The following is a 16,222-nucleotide window of genomic DNA, read 5'->3' as shown; positions in this document are numbered from 1 at the left end:
ACGTCAGTCCACTCATTAATCCAGGATGTGAGCATACTGTGTGTACACAACAGGAGTGGCAGAGTGTCACTGGTTTACCATTGTTAGACCTGTTATTCTGCTCCTCTCTCTAGGGAGTAGAGCCGTTTACTCTTATTGTTGTTGCATAAAGTCAGGGGGAAGTTCAGCTGCTGTTGAATTTACATGCAACTGCAAAAAGAATCTTACAATTATAATGTTCCACTTTTGTTGAAACAGTTTTTTCTGATTGTTTATTAAACCTTAAAGATAGTTTTAGAGGTTTGTGGTGCCTAATATAAAGGTGTGTTTATGGCCAATAGTTATATAAATAAAGAGTATCAATAAGAACTGCAATATTTTTATTTGTTTCTTACCTGACAGCAGCAAAATATGAATATACATATGTACAACAGTGGCCTGCAATAAAATACATTCACAGTTCTATATAAAATTAGTTCAGTTTAACAAAGCAGTCCTTTAAACTGTAAAAATATTTCCCTTTACCAAAAATCATTCAGTATGCTTGACAAGGTGCAACACCTGGAAGCTACCACTCCTTTCCACATTCATCCTTTTAACGGTCCTTGTTGGATCATTCAACACCAGAGAACTACATAAATCAGAAATAGATTTTATTTACTTTTATTATGCAAAAGTCCATTTTTTTAAATTAGTCATCTTGTTAGGCTGACCCCCAGACTGTGTGTCTCTTCTAATGTGTGACAAAAGAAAATACAGTATGTACTTTACCCAGGAGTCAAAATTGAGGATTATTATTTTCCATGAAGCTGTTAAATCCAATTCTTCATAAGTGGAGGTAACCAAGCACACCATGGCAAGAAACTCACTTCATTTAGAGCTGACCAGATGTTCACTCAATATTGATTATTGGTGCTTTAAATCAGCTGGGGGAAGTTACTCATCAATGTAGTTAAGATGGCGAAACACTGAACAGTTAAATAAGTAAAGAAACTTTCAGAATAGCCATCACCTAATAACTGAAATGCAGCTTTAAGACCACAAAAAGACAGTTTTAAGATACATAATATCTAAAACTTCCAGATAATCTAGTCTTGTGTTACAAGTTTGACATTATGTTCTCGTCTGTCTTCATTGAAGGGGATGGCACACCCATCCACTCTTTACCTTCACCACAAAAGGAACGGGGTGCTGATTGTGCCAAGTGCAAAAAGGTACAAATATACATAAAAAGTGTTATTCACACCTTGGATGCAGTTTTAAAAAACAGAATTAGAAAAAGCATCCCCCCACAGTTCGATTTGCCATCATAGAAGCAAAACATTTAAAATGCACACATCCGCGTCGAAGGACTGAGTCTCTAGTCGTTGTCCGAACCTTCAGGAGGGTTAAATACCAACGAGTCGTGAAAATCGTGACCGTAAGGGCGAAGTCTGTAAACTCCAAACATCATAACCTGCATTTGATTGGGCGACATCCCGTTGAACGTGACCGCCATGTCGGAGCAGCAGCCCTCCACCACGTCGTTGGGGTTGGCCTTCATGCTGTCCGATATCAGGCCGTCCACACTCTTGCTGTTGAACAGGCCCTTTCCGTGCGCGTCTTCTCCGTTCTCCGCGAAGACGCCCGTGTATTTGAGACACACGGCCAGCTGCTTGTCCTCGCTCAGCTTCCACAGGGCGCGTCCTCTTTCTGGACACTTGTCTTCATCCTGGAACACGTGCACTAGCCGTTTGAGCGCTTCATAACTTAGAACGATGCCGCTGTCGTACGCCACGTACTCGAGCTCCCCCGACTTCATGGCGTTGCCGAGGTAGAAGGGCTCGCTGGGGTCCTTTGTGAGCACCAGGTATTTGAGGTTCTCGACGATGGCAAACGTCGTAGCTTGAGCCACGAAGAACCAGCGCAGGTCTCCTGCGTTCTCATAAGCGTGCTTCAGAGCTTTGCGTAACCTCGCCCAGTCGTCTTTTTCGTTCAGGTCGACCGCCTCGAGCGCTTTGGAGGACTCGGAGGTGTAAAACACAGCCTTGTCGCAGTGTTTGCTCCAGGTGTTTAACGTGGTGGCCCAGTAAACAAGGATCTTGGGCTGGACCATGATGATGCAAGAGATCTGGACTTGATTGCTCAACTCCTGCATGTGGCTGTCAGAGAGGCGCGTCAGCTCATCTTTACTCGGGGCCTGGACGTGATGATGAAGGTGATGGTCGACTGTCCCGGACTTCGTGCCGAGCCTGAGGCTACCCAGCAGCGACAGCAGCAGGCAGAAGAGGCCCCCCGAGACCATCCCCTTCATGAAATATCCTCCTTCAGACAACATTTTGGCAGCAGACACTAGACGAGAGAGAGAGAGAGAGAGAGAGAGAGAGAGAGAGAGAGAGAGAGACAATGCGTTAATTTAGCTGTAGCCTCAAAAGGTGCAGTTTATAACCAGTTGTGCTGCCTCTGATTCTTCATCTTAAATTGTTACTTATAAGTTGTACAAAATGAGAAGGCTGCACTTGCATGCTTAAATATCTAAATATGAAAAAGCCCATCACAAAACATTGCCAGTTTACCATCATCAAAGACTAAAGAAACTTAGATTTATTAAATATATTAAGTATTCACATATGAGAGGCTGAAACCAAAGAATTTGTGAAATTTTGGCTAAAGAAATGACTGAAATAATGAATTGCTTACCTAAATAGCTGCCTGTTCTTTTTTTATTGATTGAGTAATTGATTAATCGACTAATTGTTTCAGCTCTAATGTAAATATTGCTTTTCATTTTCAGCCTGACAAAGCAATTATTTAGCGTAAAGCATCTAATTAAATCACTTAACGTTATTCACCTTTTTTTACTGACATTTCACAGACAAAAACTTCAATAGACAAATTGATTGGTAGATTAATCAATCCATTAATGTCAAATTAAAAAAAAAACCAACAACATCAGATTGTAAATTGGGATGATCAAATAAAATATGCGAACTTGTATGCGAACTTGTGCTTGGTATAGAAAGTCATCCATGACTGCAGCCCATACCGTGTCACTGGGGGGTCTGTAAGAGGAGATTGAACTATTCAGTTGCAGACAAGTGTCTTTTTCCCCTCTAAACCCAACGGGGGAACAGGATCATCTAATCCCCATCAGATGTGTGGAAAAGTGCATTTAGCCGCTCAGCCTCTTCTGACAGAGGTTCAAGAATATAAATCATATACATCCATATATTCATGTCCTGCTTGTCTGCATTGTGCATAATACTTCTACTGCTTTTAAAACCTGTGTTTTCCATGCCCTGTTTATGCTCTGATGTACTCAAGGAATCATTTTAAACAACATGCCCTGTTTTTGTTTTTATAAAACCATTATGAATACTGGAAATACCAGTTAGTTGCAGGCAGCTCTATTGTAAATCATGAAGCATTAATAAAATGGCGTTAAGCTTGTTCGTCTTGTTTAATTAAACGAGTTGAGCAGCTTATACTTGACTAAGATCAACTAACGGTTGATGATTTAAATAAACATTACGGACAAGCTCACGTTTAAACCGTTAACCTGTTCGTCGACGATAAAATGAGCATTTTGTGGACAGCTAGCGTGAACATGAAGTAACGTTGCCTTAACTTTATATCAGTGGTACCAGCTGTTAGCCTCCTAGCGTCGTAATGTTCACACTAAACAGCTAAACTCGGGGGTCTTTGTTAGCATCATAAATACAACAGAAGAAGAGCGTGTACTGTACCTAGCTCTGTTAATGCTGTCGTGTTTGGTGGTGCTCCTGCTTTCACTCGTCTGTCAGCTCCCACTGTTTGTCGAGACTGCCGATGTCCCGGACTGACAGGGTAATTAACAACTAGCTAGGTAGGCACATGATCACGAATAAAAAAGCTGAACCCTCACAGCTACTTCCGCCTTCAGAGGTCACGTGACTCCGCTGAGGTCTCGTTCCAATAACCCTGTCAGCTTCTTTTGTTTATGTAATATGAAGCTGGAAATGTTGTTAACAATAATACGTAATACGTATACTATAATATTAAATACATAAATAATCTTAACTTAATACATGAAGTAAAATACATACATTATTTAATATATTATGAAATACTTGTAAAGACAATTCAAAATCAATTTATTATTATTATTATTATTATTATTATTATTATTATTATTATCTCAGTTACATCTTTATTTCACATTACATTTGATTCATTGATTTTCTTTTTACTTCTTTCTATTCATAAGATTATTTCATGATGTCTTTATCTTCACAACTGTTCAAATGCAGGCTCTGGTTGTGAGAAATTCTTTATGATTCTGGTTTGTTTGAGTTGTGGGGTTGTAAAAAATGGGACTACTGCACTTCCCCAATCAAGACTGAACTCAGGTGTTGACAAGTGTTAAGATGCAGTTCCGTTTTTTTGTTTATTTAAATTTTTTGAATTGCATGCAAGTTTCTGACAGATATACAAGTATTTGATAAAACTGCACATCTGTTGCCATATAACTACATTCTAATGTAAAGATGAAACCACTAGACAACATGGCTCTCAAATGTTTTGGTTTGTGACTAATACTAATAAAAAAGTGTCTGGTTGGGGCATGTTTCAGATGTTTCAGAGTTGTTAACTGTTCCACCAGAGAGATATTTAATTTCTACACTTCTCAGATTGTTTCTATGAGGTAAAATTATCAAATATTTTACAAAAACAGTTTGAGAGCATGTCTAAGGCCTGAAACATGAATACAAATTTGTGTAGCGAGATTTTTCCTACACCATTAATCATCTGCTCAGGTTTATCGACCCATATGTTCAAAACCACCAGACTAAAGTACTGAACTGTATATGAAGTACATAGTTTCATAACATTTTAATTAACAATTAAATAATGTATTAATATGTTAGTCACAGCCACTGTCCTCCAAAACAAGGACTTTTATTTTGCTGATAATACTTGTCCACATAAATGCACCACATATTCCTGTGACCACGATTTACACATAGATAGAAATCCTGCATGCAATTTTAACAGTGATAATAAGTTATTGTTTCTCAGATGATTCATTTCTCTGTCTGACTTAAAGCCACTGCTTTGCTGTGCTTGTATCTCTTCTCATTGACTGCTCAGCAGCCAAATGTATCAAATGTTGTTGTTTTCAACATTGTGGAGACAACCTCATAAATCTCCTGATGCCACGAACAGTCATCTGAGGAGCATTAGTGACCTTTCAGTTTGACAAAAAGCTCTGCGGCCCAAAGCCTTCTCCAGCACCTGAAAACTCTTAACTTGTTCTGATGGTAAAAGGTAAATGGTAATGGTAAATGAGAAACACATTTTTCAAGTCAACATTTTTATTTGACTAATGAATTTTGGTTTATGAACAAATATTCGCAAAACTAATGAGATTTCCATCAATCTCAACTGTAGTTATTGTTTAGTGTACTTGGCAAATGTTAGCATGCTAACACACTAAACTAAACTACTATGTGTTAGCATTTAGCTCATCGCAACACTGTGCCTCTAAAACTGACACTCATTGTCTTGTTTATCTTTTCTTCCATTGTATTTCATTTTTCTAATCTTATTTTTCACTCTTTAATTACAGCCATTTTTTACTTTCTTTTTGGATAAGGACAAATCAAAAATGGAACTCATAACAACATAGGGTTCATGTTTTCTCACATTTTCTCACAGTTCCCTCCACCCATCCCTTCATCATCTTCTCCCTAACCCAACCTCAATCACTCAGAGCATAAACAAAATATAGAAATATCCAACTTACAAGAGAAATCGTGCAGAAGTAATTCAAACCAATGAATAAACAGCACTCTATTGTTCCAAATCCAACTTCGCAAATAAAAAAAAATTTGAATCCTTGTTTTTCACACTAAATGTTTAAACTGTACAACACTGTGCTTTGGATTTAATTGAATTTATGTGCAAAGTGCAACTTATATATATTTAAACGGTGGCAATGTAGCGCAACCAGGAAATATAATATAGGCTTTAATCAACACTTAGAAACTGTGCAAGAGAGAAAATTCCTTGTCCGTACAGGGTGATGATGATGCTCCACAGACAACAAAAAGCATGGCACAAGAACAAAGCATATGCTTGTTTGTACCTTGAACTCCTGCATTAACAACAATTGCAACATATTTGCAACAATAGGATCGATTTGCTTCCTCAGACCGTCATAATTAAATGCTTTAGAATTGTTAGTCATTCAACACAAAGTGACGTACAAACCTGCAGCAACATATTTCCACCTGCTGTGTATCTTGGACATGAGCAATGACACTTCGGAGCAGCCCATCACACAGAAATGGTGTCAGACATAAACCATCAGAGCTTTGCTGGACAGCCGCTGATTACTGCAACAGAGTAAACATTTATTAGGCCTCTCTGTACAAGCAGAGATAGGCTCCGGCTCAATTGACAGGGTCCCCTAAATTGTGTCTATGACGCCTGATCCCTCGCGTCAAAACCATTAAGAAGGAGACTGGGTGTGATGATAATGTATTGATCAGGATGTGATGGATGGCCACTGAGGATATATAAGTGAAGTTCTTTGCCGAGCAGAGTTCCAGACCAGATCGGGGCATCTTAAGATAGAGGCACCATGATTTCTGTAGCTCTGTTCTACCTCGTAGCTGTAACTTGTTCTGCAAGACGGACACATGCTCTACCTCTGTACCCCGATACCAACTTGGAGCCACAGGCAGGTAAGGCTATTTGGATATCCTTTCTCATTTTTGCATTTCAAGATATGGTTAAAAATCCCAAAACACATTTGACAAGTTATTCTGCTGCAGGGATCTTAATGTCACAATGACAGGATGATGAGAGGACGATGATTTATTTCAACAGATTTCATTCAGAAATTAGTGTCAGAGGTGCAGGATGGACCCAACACTGCTGAGGGGGAGCAGAGAGAGATGAATAATCTGTATCCTCTACTGATGCAGCACAATGGAGGGATGGAGTCCTGGAATAAAGGTAATAATAATAACACACACATTATGCAGATAAATCAGTCACATATGGTCAACAGAATGGTTTTGTAACTTTTGATTTTTATGTGGTTTTTTTAAGGAGCTAAAGATTCAGCACAGCAAGATAAGTTTGCAAACATGGTAAGATTGATCCTCTCTGTACATTTTTAAGAAAGTAACGAAACTGCACTTCATACTGTATAGACATGCAAAGAAGAAATTAATCATGAAATGGCTCAGACAGATTTTAGTAGAGATTTATAGGAAGTCACTGAGGCAGCAAGAGAATGTTTAACAGGAAGGCTGTTCCAGAGTTTGCATCTCCTTTAGATTTAAGTCTTTATCGGATGCATTAGTTACAGGATCTGAGATTTAGTACTTGTGGGCACAAATGCTAACAAATGTATGCAGGAACCAGACCACTGAGTGCTTTAAAAGTAATGCCTTGAATCAATTCTATAATCAACTGGAAGTCATTGCAAACAGGTTTAAACAGGGGCTATGTAATCAGTTTGTTCCAGTCAAAGCTCTGGCTGCAGTGCACCGCAACATATCAGCATCGTGTTTTTTCTTGATTTTAGGTCGAGGACCTCAGAGAAGCCGTCTTGAAGCTGGAAGCGGCTGACAAGCTTCGCTCTCAGGGTTTTCTCAGATCAGAGCAGAACTTGCCAAAAGCAAACAAAAGAGGTGTGTGACTCTTATTTCCGTCACTCTCTTTGTGACGTCTTAGCTGTTGCTATTATAATGCAATGATCTATTCAGAAGCATGTTTAACTAAGGCATGGCGGCACACACACACTGTTGACAATCCAAACTGTGTTTTTTTAGATTGTCATCTGTTTGTATATGAGACTCCACACAAATCCTCTAATGATGAATGAGGATTTATAGAATCCCAAATCACAAACTTCCTTTAAAGGACGTTACAATCTGCACAACATATCACACTCTCTTTCCTTAGACCCTATATGGAGAAACAGCTTGACAATATTAGATAATTATTATAATAAATATTTAGTGTGACAAGTTTAAGAAATTTAGGTAGAGTGTAAAAAGTGTTGGAAAAAAAGTGGTTTAGAACTCAACAAATGTGAAATGTTCCTTGAATTTCTGCTCTCTCTGATAGCATGCTTCTGGAAGTACTGTGTCACCAACTAGAGCCCGGCAGCTGCAGGACGTTTGGTGTGATTTCGGCACGGCCTGTTGGGAAACGCCTTCACCTTCCATCACCGTTTTCCCATCAAACAGTATATTCACCGTCTATACCAGATCAACAGATATATTTTTGTGGCTGAAAATAAACTTGAATATCAGAAAAGCCATTTATGTGAGCTGCTCTTGGTTGTAATATTTTGAGGTAAATACCATTTACTGTAAGAGACCTAAAGGAGGGAGTATTATAATACTAGTCAGCACACAAAAATCAAGGTTATGACAAATACATTTGATATTCTTTATTAGTGTGACAGTGAGACGATTGAATCATATCAGATACAGAAGTGTATGTATGTATTAATAAGGGTATTTTGATCATAAAAAGCCTGGAAAAATATCTATTTACACTATAAACAAAAACATCAATTGCACATTTGGCCTTTTTAACGTGGCATGAAGGTATCTGTCTGTTAGTGACTAAGGATAAACAGTCAATACATACAACCAATAAAACAGTTAGCTTCAGCATGTGCCAAAGTCTTACTGCAACAACAGGTGGAGGTTTTTTTCAGGTGGAATTGTGTCCGATTCATTGCCACAGTTTATTCTTGTAGGTTGCAGCGCCCTCTGCAGATCACCATCTTTACATGCACAGTTACACTGAGTGAAAACAGGACATTTAATTACAGGCAATCCAGAAGGTATTATTTCCTCTTGTTGGCCACGCTGAAGTAGGTTTTCTCGATCTCAATGTCGGCTGGACACGTCTGTTTGAACTCCTGTCTCTGGTAGGCGTTTTGAAGGTATCTCCACACGCCTGTGAACTCCGCGGGAATGTCGAAGTCGCAGTACTTCTTGGCAGCAACCTGAAAAAAAATGAGCAATCATAAAGATCAAAGACGTACTCAGATCATCTACTCAAGAAATAATACCAATACAACAATGTCAAATTACTCCATGTTATACGGTTTAATAAACTCTACTAGAATGCAATATATTTTATAGACATTATAGTTTTCTAAAATCACAATCTGTGAAGTCATATAAATATAGTGGATTGAAAAAAATGCAATATTTCTCTTCAACGCAGTGGAGTAAATGCATACAACATTGAAATACTCAAATAAACTGTAAAAATACTACTGAAAGTAAAAGTATGTAAGTGTTATCAGCTAAATGTATATTAAAAGCTGGCCCTCGTGAATGATGTATTATGATAAATCCCATTAGTACATTCTTAATGCTGATGTATACATTTGTTAGCAGCATTTAATTGTTGTAGCTGGTTGAGGTGAAGCTAGTTTTAACTACTACACAGTTCAGTAGTTTAGTTCAGTTGTTTCCAACCTAGGGGGCGGTCCCCTCTAAAGGGTCACAGATAAATCGGAGGGGTCTTGATATGATTAATGGGAGTGGAGAAAAAAACAAAACAAAGGTCGTATAAACACATTTGTATTCATTATTGGACTTTTTTCAAATTTTTAAAGCTTTTAAAATAATAATAAAAAGATTTATACCTCTTTGGTCCTTGAACAGTTACTAAAATTAAAACATCTTAGAAGTTTAAATGAAAAATGTCACCATTAACTCATAGACATCTGAACTGTAACAAGGGGCAAAAAGGTTGGAAAACATTGGTTTAATCTTTAACAATGCATTGTATTTTATACGCATATTATATGTTTTATATGTCAAATCTAAATATGAAAAAACAACATGGGACTATGGCTATCAAATAAATTAGTTGTGGAGTAAAAAGTGCAATATTTCCCTCTGAAATGTAGTGACATAGAAGTTTAAAGTTAAATAAAATGGAAGTCAAGTACCAAGTTGCTCCAAATTGTACTTAAGAGTACTTGAGTACTTAGTTACTTTCCACCACTTAAATTCACTTACAGAGCCAAGAAACAACAAAAAAACAATATACACTATACCAGAAATGTGCCCAAAATGAAATCTGATGCTCTGTCTCACCTTGATAACATGCAGTTTGGGCAGCAGGTTGCAGTCCGCTAAGGTGAGGTGGTCGCCGTCCAGAAACTTCCTCTTGGAGATGGTGATGGTTTCTCTGGAGTTGTGGTCGACCTCCTCAGGGAGCGGCGAGATCAGGTAGTTGTCCAGGCGCTTGAACTCCCGCAGCAGGTTTTTCTCGTGGACTGGAGGGTCAGAGACACAGATGAGTTGAGTTGATTTTCTGTAACTGTGTGTGGTGTAATGTACCTACAGGTGAATCGTAAAGTAAAAGTGATTTCTTCTCTGAAATGTAGTCTGATAGAAGTATAAAGTAGCATAAACTGGAAATAAAAGTACCTCCAAATTGTACTTAAGTACAGTACTTAGTACTTACTAACTTACTTCCCACCACTGATTAGTCCTGTGATAAAACATTGAAAATCTATTAATCTATTTTCTAAGCATTTGTAACTCACAACCATTAGAACAACGTGTTTAATAAATCACAACAGTATCCGACTTACAGGTGTTGTTGGGACTGTTCTTGATGAAAGCGGAGAACTTTGCAAAAATGTCAGCACCCACGTCAAAGGACTCTTTGTTCAGCGGGCTGAGATGAGGATACCTGCGGGGGAGAGGAGGGGGGAGAAACCTGGGAGTAAACTTCTTTGATGTGAATAAGTCATCATCAAGTCACCTGATTCATATTTGTGTAATGATTAAGCGCAACAATACCTGGGAGGGGCCACTGTTTGTTCAAGAAACTCCTCAATTTTGATAAAGTCTGTTTTGAGGGTGCCGTTGTAGAGGAGGAAAGGAGGGTTGGTCCCGGGGGCCAGTTCTTTGAGCTCAGCTGGCTTCCTGGAGAGAGACGGGACGTAAAAAGATGGAGAGGGAGGAGGGGAGGGAGGGGGAGACATCTGACTTATTAGATGTATTCATACAGTTCATTCAATCAGATCGTTATCAAGCACGTCAAAACTGAAAGTGAGTTGGTTATCGAGGCTGTCTGGACCAAATGCGGCTCTGTGGATTAATGATTTTAACATTGACCGGTGCTTTAGTTATAAAAACACTCAGCGCTGGGAGTGGTCAGCTGTTCAAAAGGCCTGTTTGTGTGCTTGTTCTGAATCATTCAATTATCAACATCCTTTCAAAGTTTCCTGATCTTATTTACTCGCCGGTACTGACCCTGAGAAATTCACACAATAAAGCGGTAATTAAAGAAGCTGTTTGTTTGGCAGCGACACAGAGCTCTCTGTGCACTCGGGCCTCACGGACTCCTCCCTCTCACCTCTGTCAGACAGAGTGAGCGACACATCTTTGATAAGTTAGAAATGGTTTGGGTTACTCTCAATTTCTCTCTTGTTTGCTTCTTAATAGAGTTCTGTGTGAAAATCCTTGTGACCAGATGCTCAGGAAGTGTTTTTGCCAGAGGAGGGGGGCTTACTTCCTCATGTCAACAGTGGTCACTGTAAACTTGACTCCTTTCAGCCATAAAACCATGAAGAGCCTCTGACAGAAGGGGCAGTTCCCCACGTTCTCACCATCATGTCCAGCCTGAAAAACACAAAGTAATATTTAGTATTGTGACCACATGAGCCACAAAGCTCCTGTTTCAGCCAATGAAGCATTCACAATGTCTCTTCTCCTCTCATCTGCTGACAAACAAGTGATTTTAGTAGTGAAAAGTGTGTCTGGGCGGTTTCCTCCATAGAGGGAAAAGCAGGCATTGTGTTGAAAACAACAGACTAACATTGGCTCTCCTCCCTCTTGAAGACAAAGGGAATAGTCTGACATTTTGGGATATGATTAGCTTTCTTGCAGGAAGTGAGATGAGAAGATTGATACCATTCTCACTGTTGAATGCTAAATACGTCTAAAGCCAGCAGCTTAGCTTAGCATAGCATAGCATAAAGACTGGAAACAGTTTGCTTGGCTCTGTCCAAAGATAACAAAATCCATGTCTAAAGCTACATAGGTTAGATCTTGTTTGTTTAATCTGGACCATTTCTTGGCTGGCAGCAGTCATTTTCTGGAGTCTTGTTTCTGTCTGACGAAGATATAATCCTGCAAACAATCCCTACAAAACCAGAACTTGTAATTTTTACACTTAGTTTTTGGTATGGATTAAACCAACGAGATATACCATTTTGATTAATGAACTTTGTTATATTAGGACCGAGAAAGGTTAGCTGTTTCTCCTTGTTTCCAGTTTTTATACTAAGTTAAGTTAAGCGTCTGCTGGCTGTAACTTTGTATTTATTGTACAGACTTGAGATTGGTATTGATCTTCTCATCTAACTTTCAGCAAGGAAGCAAATCAGCATATTTCAAAAAAAAAAAAAAAAGTAAAACTTTACCTTTAAGAGACTGAATGTTGAATGTTTTATCTACAAAGAGACATAATATACTGTCTACAGCTTAATGTGCTGTCACTTGACCTTGTTTTATATATCAGAAGATACACCGTCTCTGCACAGATGCCATTAACAAGAACACAATGTGCACATGTATAGCATGAAAAAAACAACAACTGGTGTATGTTTGTTTACTTCTCCATGAGGAGGACTATATCTGAATATGTGCGTCAGTAAAGTGGGTGTGCCTGGTTTGGGCTGGGGGCCAGTCACCCTGCATGCTCTCAGCTCCGTCTGTGTGCGATGATAAGGTGGACTGTCTAAAAAAAATGTGCTGTGACCCTCAGCAGAGATGCAAACACTTCACCATCTGTAGGATAGGTATCTTCAGAAGGCACCCATCAAAAAGAGAGTTGCCTTCTGATTGATCATAAAGCTAAATTTTACAATGCTGATGATAAGTGAGGAGCATTTTGTTTATTTTTAGATTTAAGAGACATTTCCTGTGGAATTGAATTAAACACATGTTCTTTTGACAGTGAAATCAGGTTGCAGCTAACTTCTCCTTTCAAGTACTTAATGAAATTGAAAAGAAATGACTGACCTTAATGAACAACTCGATGCTTGGATCCTTCTCAGAATGTGCCATGTCGTCCCAAAAAAAGTGAAATTCACTTACAGTACACACACAGTGAAATTCTCTTTTTTCAGTCAAAGCTTCTCCTTAAGTTCTTTGCACCCCAGAAATCCACTCACAGCACTGGAGAGAGAGAGAGAGAGAAAGCTCTGAGAGCTGATAACAGAGTCCTAGAACAAGCGCCGCTGTGGTTTCAAGTGTCTCTGAGGTCGTGGATGTAGGGAGAAAGTGCAACACCTCCCGGCTGGTTGTGTTTTGTCTGAGGGCTCCTTGAAGGCTATCGCTCTGAACATACTTCACTTGTCAGGGGGAGAGGGAGGACCCAGAGAAATGGGCGGGGTACTCCCTCTTATATACCCAATGCCAGAATCTATGAGCTTAAAATAGGTTCCTCTGCATTTTGCAATACACAGGAACTGATAACAGCATGCGACTCAAAACACAAATTCAGACAATTAATTTGGGCCACTCTCATTCCAACAATGTGAGACATTAGCAGCACTTTTCACAGGAGTGCTTATTACAAAGCACTCACTGAGAGAAACAGAAGATTCACCTAATCAAATTTTAAGGTAGAAAGTAGCCTTAAGTTTAACATCTGGTTGACTGAATAATGCACAATATCTTTGTTTTGGCTACAGGAATGCAAGAAATACGGGAACAAAAATGTGTTAGTGTAACTTACTTTTGTTTTTCGAAAGAATATTTTATAATGCTATGTGTGAATTATTTTTATTCTATTAATTATCATTATTATTTCCTGGCGGGTCTCAATATTCCTACCGCCGCTGAGTAATGTTTGTATTCTGCTAATTACATAATGTTGTCTACTCCCATAGAAAGGTCATGTTGGGTCTTTCAAACAATGAGGGGATATTTCAGAGGTATTTTGAGTAATGCATCATGGTGAAGGGAATCCCCTCAGTGTTGTGGACACAAAACCAAAGAGGTGAAGGTTGCTTTTGATTGCTGCTTGTTTTGCATGAGTTAAGGCATGAACACTTTTTAAGAAATCCTTTTGCTTTTCAGATAAAAGAATTTAATATTTTCTTTCAACTGAATGTAATAATTTCTTGTAAGTGGTAATTAGTATTAAATAATAATAATAAAATAATGAAAGTGGCAGTTCACTTTCCTGTCATGTCCTCAGAGAGTTAGTGAGGATTTGGCTCAGTATCTGTTTTTCTTGTAAAATGCTATCATTTACAGTAAAGAGGGGAAGGGAAATTTTATGACAAAATCCCTTGTGGTTTAGACTTCCCTAAAGAAATCAGACCGGCATCATGGGCTGAATTATGCAATACATTACTAGGAATTTAAAAAATACGATACAAGCGCTCCGTGTGCTTTGTTTAAAGTGGCTCTGCGCCACGAGAAATAAATCCATCACATTGAAATTCCAAACAAATCCTAAAAGAATTTGATGAATAACACTAGACCATCACAGGAAATATAACAGAGGCAGAGAAAGTTGTTGAAAAGAAGTATCCTCCTTTTTCCTTTTAAATACCTACAAAGTCAGGGAGGTTATGGCCTAAGAGTTTTCAAATATCTGAAAGCTAATCTCCCGTTCCACACAGTGGTACCACCCCTCCTCCAAGTACGCTGTTGAGGGACAATTAGTCTCTTTATTGACACATTCAATGGGAGGTGAATGGAATTTCACTGGAGTGTAAGGTGGGAGTGTCGCTCTTACTTATGCACCTGATTAAAAACGTGGCCTTCTCAGCCTCCATTATTCCGTCCACTCCGCCTCCATGCAGGGAGTGTTTGTTGGAGCTTGTGTGATAAATGACTGAAGTGCCATTCAGATATAAATTTTGATTCACCATTACAAGTGGCTGCAATCGCTGATTAAGTCAAAGTTAGAACGGGTGAATGACTTCACAGGACTTATGTGTCAATGTTTGGTTGGTATGACAACAGTTGTAACACGCAGGGTTGAGTAAGAGAGGAAACAAAGGGTTAAAATCACAGCTTTTATAGTAAACTGGAACCGACTGATTGTGGCTACATGGAGAGGACATTCAACAGGAGAGATTTCCTGAGTGTTTCTGGAAAAAAAAATGACCTTTCACTTCCTCTTCCACAGACAAAAAGATAGGAAACCTCATGGAGAGATACACATATCTCCACTGGACACACACAGCAGCTGGAAGTGACCTCCTGGAAACAAGTGGCTTATCTCCATAAACAGGACCCTCACTGTTGACAACCCAGTCCAAGAGAATGAGTCTTGATTTTGCCATTACACACACACACACACACACACACTCATACACACACGTAAGGTCAAGATTTTATTGTGCAAACAGAATATTAACATGCCAGTGAGCGTCTGCTGGTCTGAAGGATTCAACGTGACTGTCTTTTTCTGTCTGTATATAAAAAGCTAAGTTCTGGACATAGACGTTAATCATTTATTTTTTCGGGGGAAGATTTAGACGAAAAGATTAATACTACGCTCTTTGTCTGTGAGTCAAGTATGAAGTTAGACGGGAATAGCCTAGCTTAGCATAAAGACTAGCAGCAGGGGGAGATAACTAGCCTGAACTGGACTTAAAAGAAGACAAACTTCCATGTTTCATCTTGTACACGACCATACATAGACATATACAATGTGCTGAAACTATTTCTTAGCAAACAACAGTAGAGCGCAGTGACTTCCTGGAGTCTTTTCGCCCCAGAGGTTGCCAGGTTTGGTGCCACTGTACCCGTAGAGACATATACTAAAAACCTCTGATCACCAGCCGTATTTGGCAAATAGCTCTATAGCCGGTGACACTGCACAGAAGTGCTGAGTGGGTGTTTGAACTGAGGTTCATTAAGAAACGGCTCAAAAACATAACTTCAACCATGAATCTACAAATAGGTACTTTTCCATTAAAACGTGATTTTTTGCATTTCTCTTTGTGTTCGGTTTAAACAAATTACATATACATATAACATGTTAATAATTGAGCCTTAGGGATGTCGGTAGGCATATTTTAGAGAATTGGACAGAAGAAGGCTAACTGTTTCCCCTTGCTTCGAGTCTTTATGCTAAAATAAGTTAACAGCCTCCCAGCTGCAGCTCCTGAGCTCCTTACTTATCACACTGACCATGAAAATGGTATTAATCCTCTGATTGAACAATCTGAAATAAAGCAACTAAGTGCATT

At 38.9% G+C, this 16,222-nt stretch overlaps 3 protein-coding genes across 3 annotated transcripts; 1 reads left to right on the top strand and 2 right to left on the bottom strand.

The window, feature by feature from the left end:
• Positions 1 to 342: 342 nt before the first annotated feature.
• Positions 343 to 3,848, bottom strand: c1galt1c1 (C1GALT1-specific chaperone 1). Its single transcript, XM_068715090.1, has 2 exons — positions 3,705 to 3,848; positions 343 to 2,310 (listed from the first exon to the last, which is right to left on the bottom strand). The coding sequence occupies exon 2, from the start codon at positions 2,294 to 2,296 to the stop codon at positions 1,340 to 1,342; it is 957 nt and encodes a 318-aa protein (XP_068571191.1). The 5' UTR covers positions 2,297 to 2,310; positions 3,705 to 3,848; the 3' UTR covers positions 343 to 1,339.
• A 2,719-nt stretch (positions 3,849 to 6,567) lies between these two features.
• Positions 6,568 to 8,272, top strand: urp1 (urotensin-related peptide 1). The gene is made up of 5 exons (XM_068715517.1): positions 6,568 to 6,686; positions 6,832 to 6,960; positions 7,057 to 7,097; positions 7,538 to 7,643; positions 8,083 to 8,272. Exons 1-5 carry the CDS (start codon positions 6,584 to 6,586, stop codon positions 8,112 to 8,114), a joined length of 411 nt encoding a protein of 136 aa, XP_068571618.1. The 5' UTR covers positions 6,568 to 6,583; the 3' UTR covers positions 8,115 to 8,272.
• A 123-nt stretch (positions 8,273 to 8,395) lies between these two features.
• On the bottom strand, positions 8,396 to 13,342 carry clic2 (chloride intracellular channel 2). The gene is made up of 6 exons (XM_068715089.1): positions 13,029 to 13,342; positions 11,515 to 11,624; positions 10,800 to 10,925; positions 10,589 to 10,689; positions 10,086 to 10,267; positions 8,396 to 8,977 (listed from the first exon to the last, which is right to left on the bottom strand). The coding sequence occupies exons 1-6, from the start codon at positions 13,071 to 13,073 to the stop codon at positions 8,816 to 8,818; spliced, it is 726 nt and encodes a 241-aa protein (XP_068571190.1). The 5' UTR covers positions 13,074 to 13,342; the 3' UTR covers positions 8,396 to 8,815.
• Between the last annotated feature and the right edge of the window lie 2,880 nt (positions 13,343 to 16,222).

This window comes from Cebidichthys violaceus, unplaced genomic scaffold (genome assembly GCF_023349555.1).
Source record: "Cebidichthys violaceus isolate CVI_PGR_0920_01 unplaced genomic scaffold, fCebVio1.0.p SCAF_2, whole genome shotgun sequence".
NCBI classification, from domain to species: Eukaryota; Metazoa; Chordata; class Actinopteri; order Perciformes; family Stichaeidae; genus Cebidichthys; species Cebidichthys violaceus.
The sequence above is the reverse complement of the archived record's forward strand: the minus strand, read 5'-3'. Positions and strand labels throughout refer to the sequence as shown.

Excerpts from the sequence above, each read along its gene's own strand:
- clic2 (XM_068715089.1), bottom strand. The coding sequence starts at position 13,073 with ATGGCACATTCTGAGAAGGATCCAAGCATCGAGTTGTTCATTAAG. Across the intron at positions 10,690-10,799 it reads CAAACAGTGGCCCCTCCCAG|GTATCCTCATCTCAGCCCGC; the intron begins GTATTGTTGCGC and ends TCTCCCCCGCAG. Across the intron at positions 10,268-10,588 it reads GAACAGTCCCAACAACACCT|TCCACGAGAAAAACCTGCTG; the intron begins GTAAGTCGGATA and ends CTGACCCTCCAG.
- c1galt1c1 (XM_068715090.1), bottom strand. The coding sequence starts at position 2,296 with ATGTTGTCTGAAGGAGGATATTTCATGAAGGGGATGGTCTCGGGGGGC.
- urp1 (XM_068715517.1), top strand. The coding sequence starts at position 6,584 with ATGATTTCTGTAGCTCTGTTCTACCTCGTAGCTGTAACTTGTTCTGCA. Across the intron at positions 6,961-7,056 it reads GATGGAGTCCTGGAATAAAG|GAGCTAAAGATTCAGCACAG; the intron begins GTAATAATAATA and ends GGTTTTTTTAAG. Across the intron at positions 7,644-8,082 it reads GCCAAAAGCAAACAAAAGAG|CATGCTTCTGGAAGTACTGT; the intron begins GTGTGTGACTCT and ends TCTCTCTGATAG.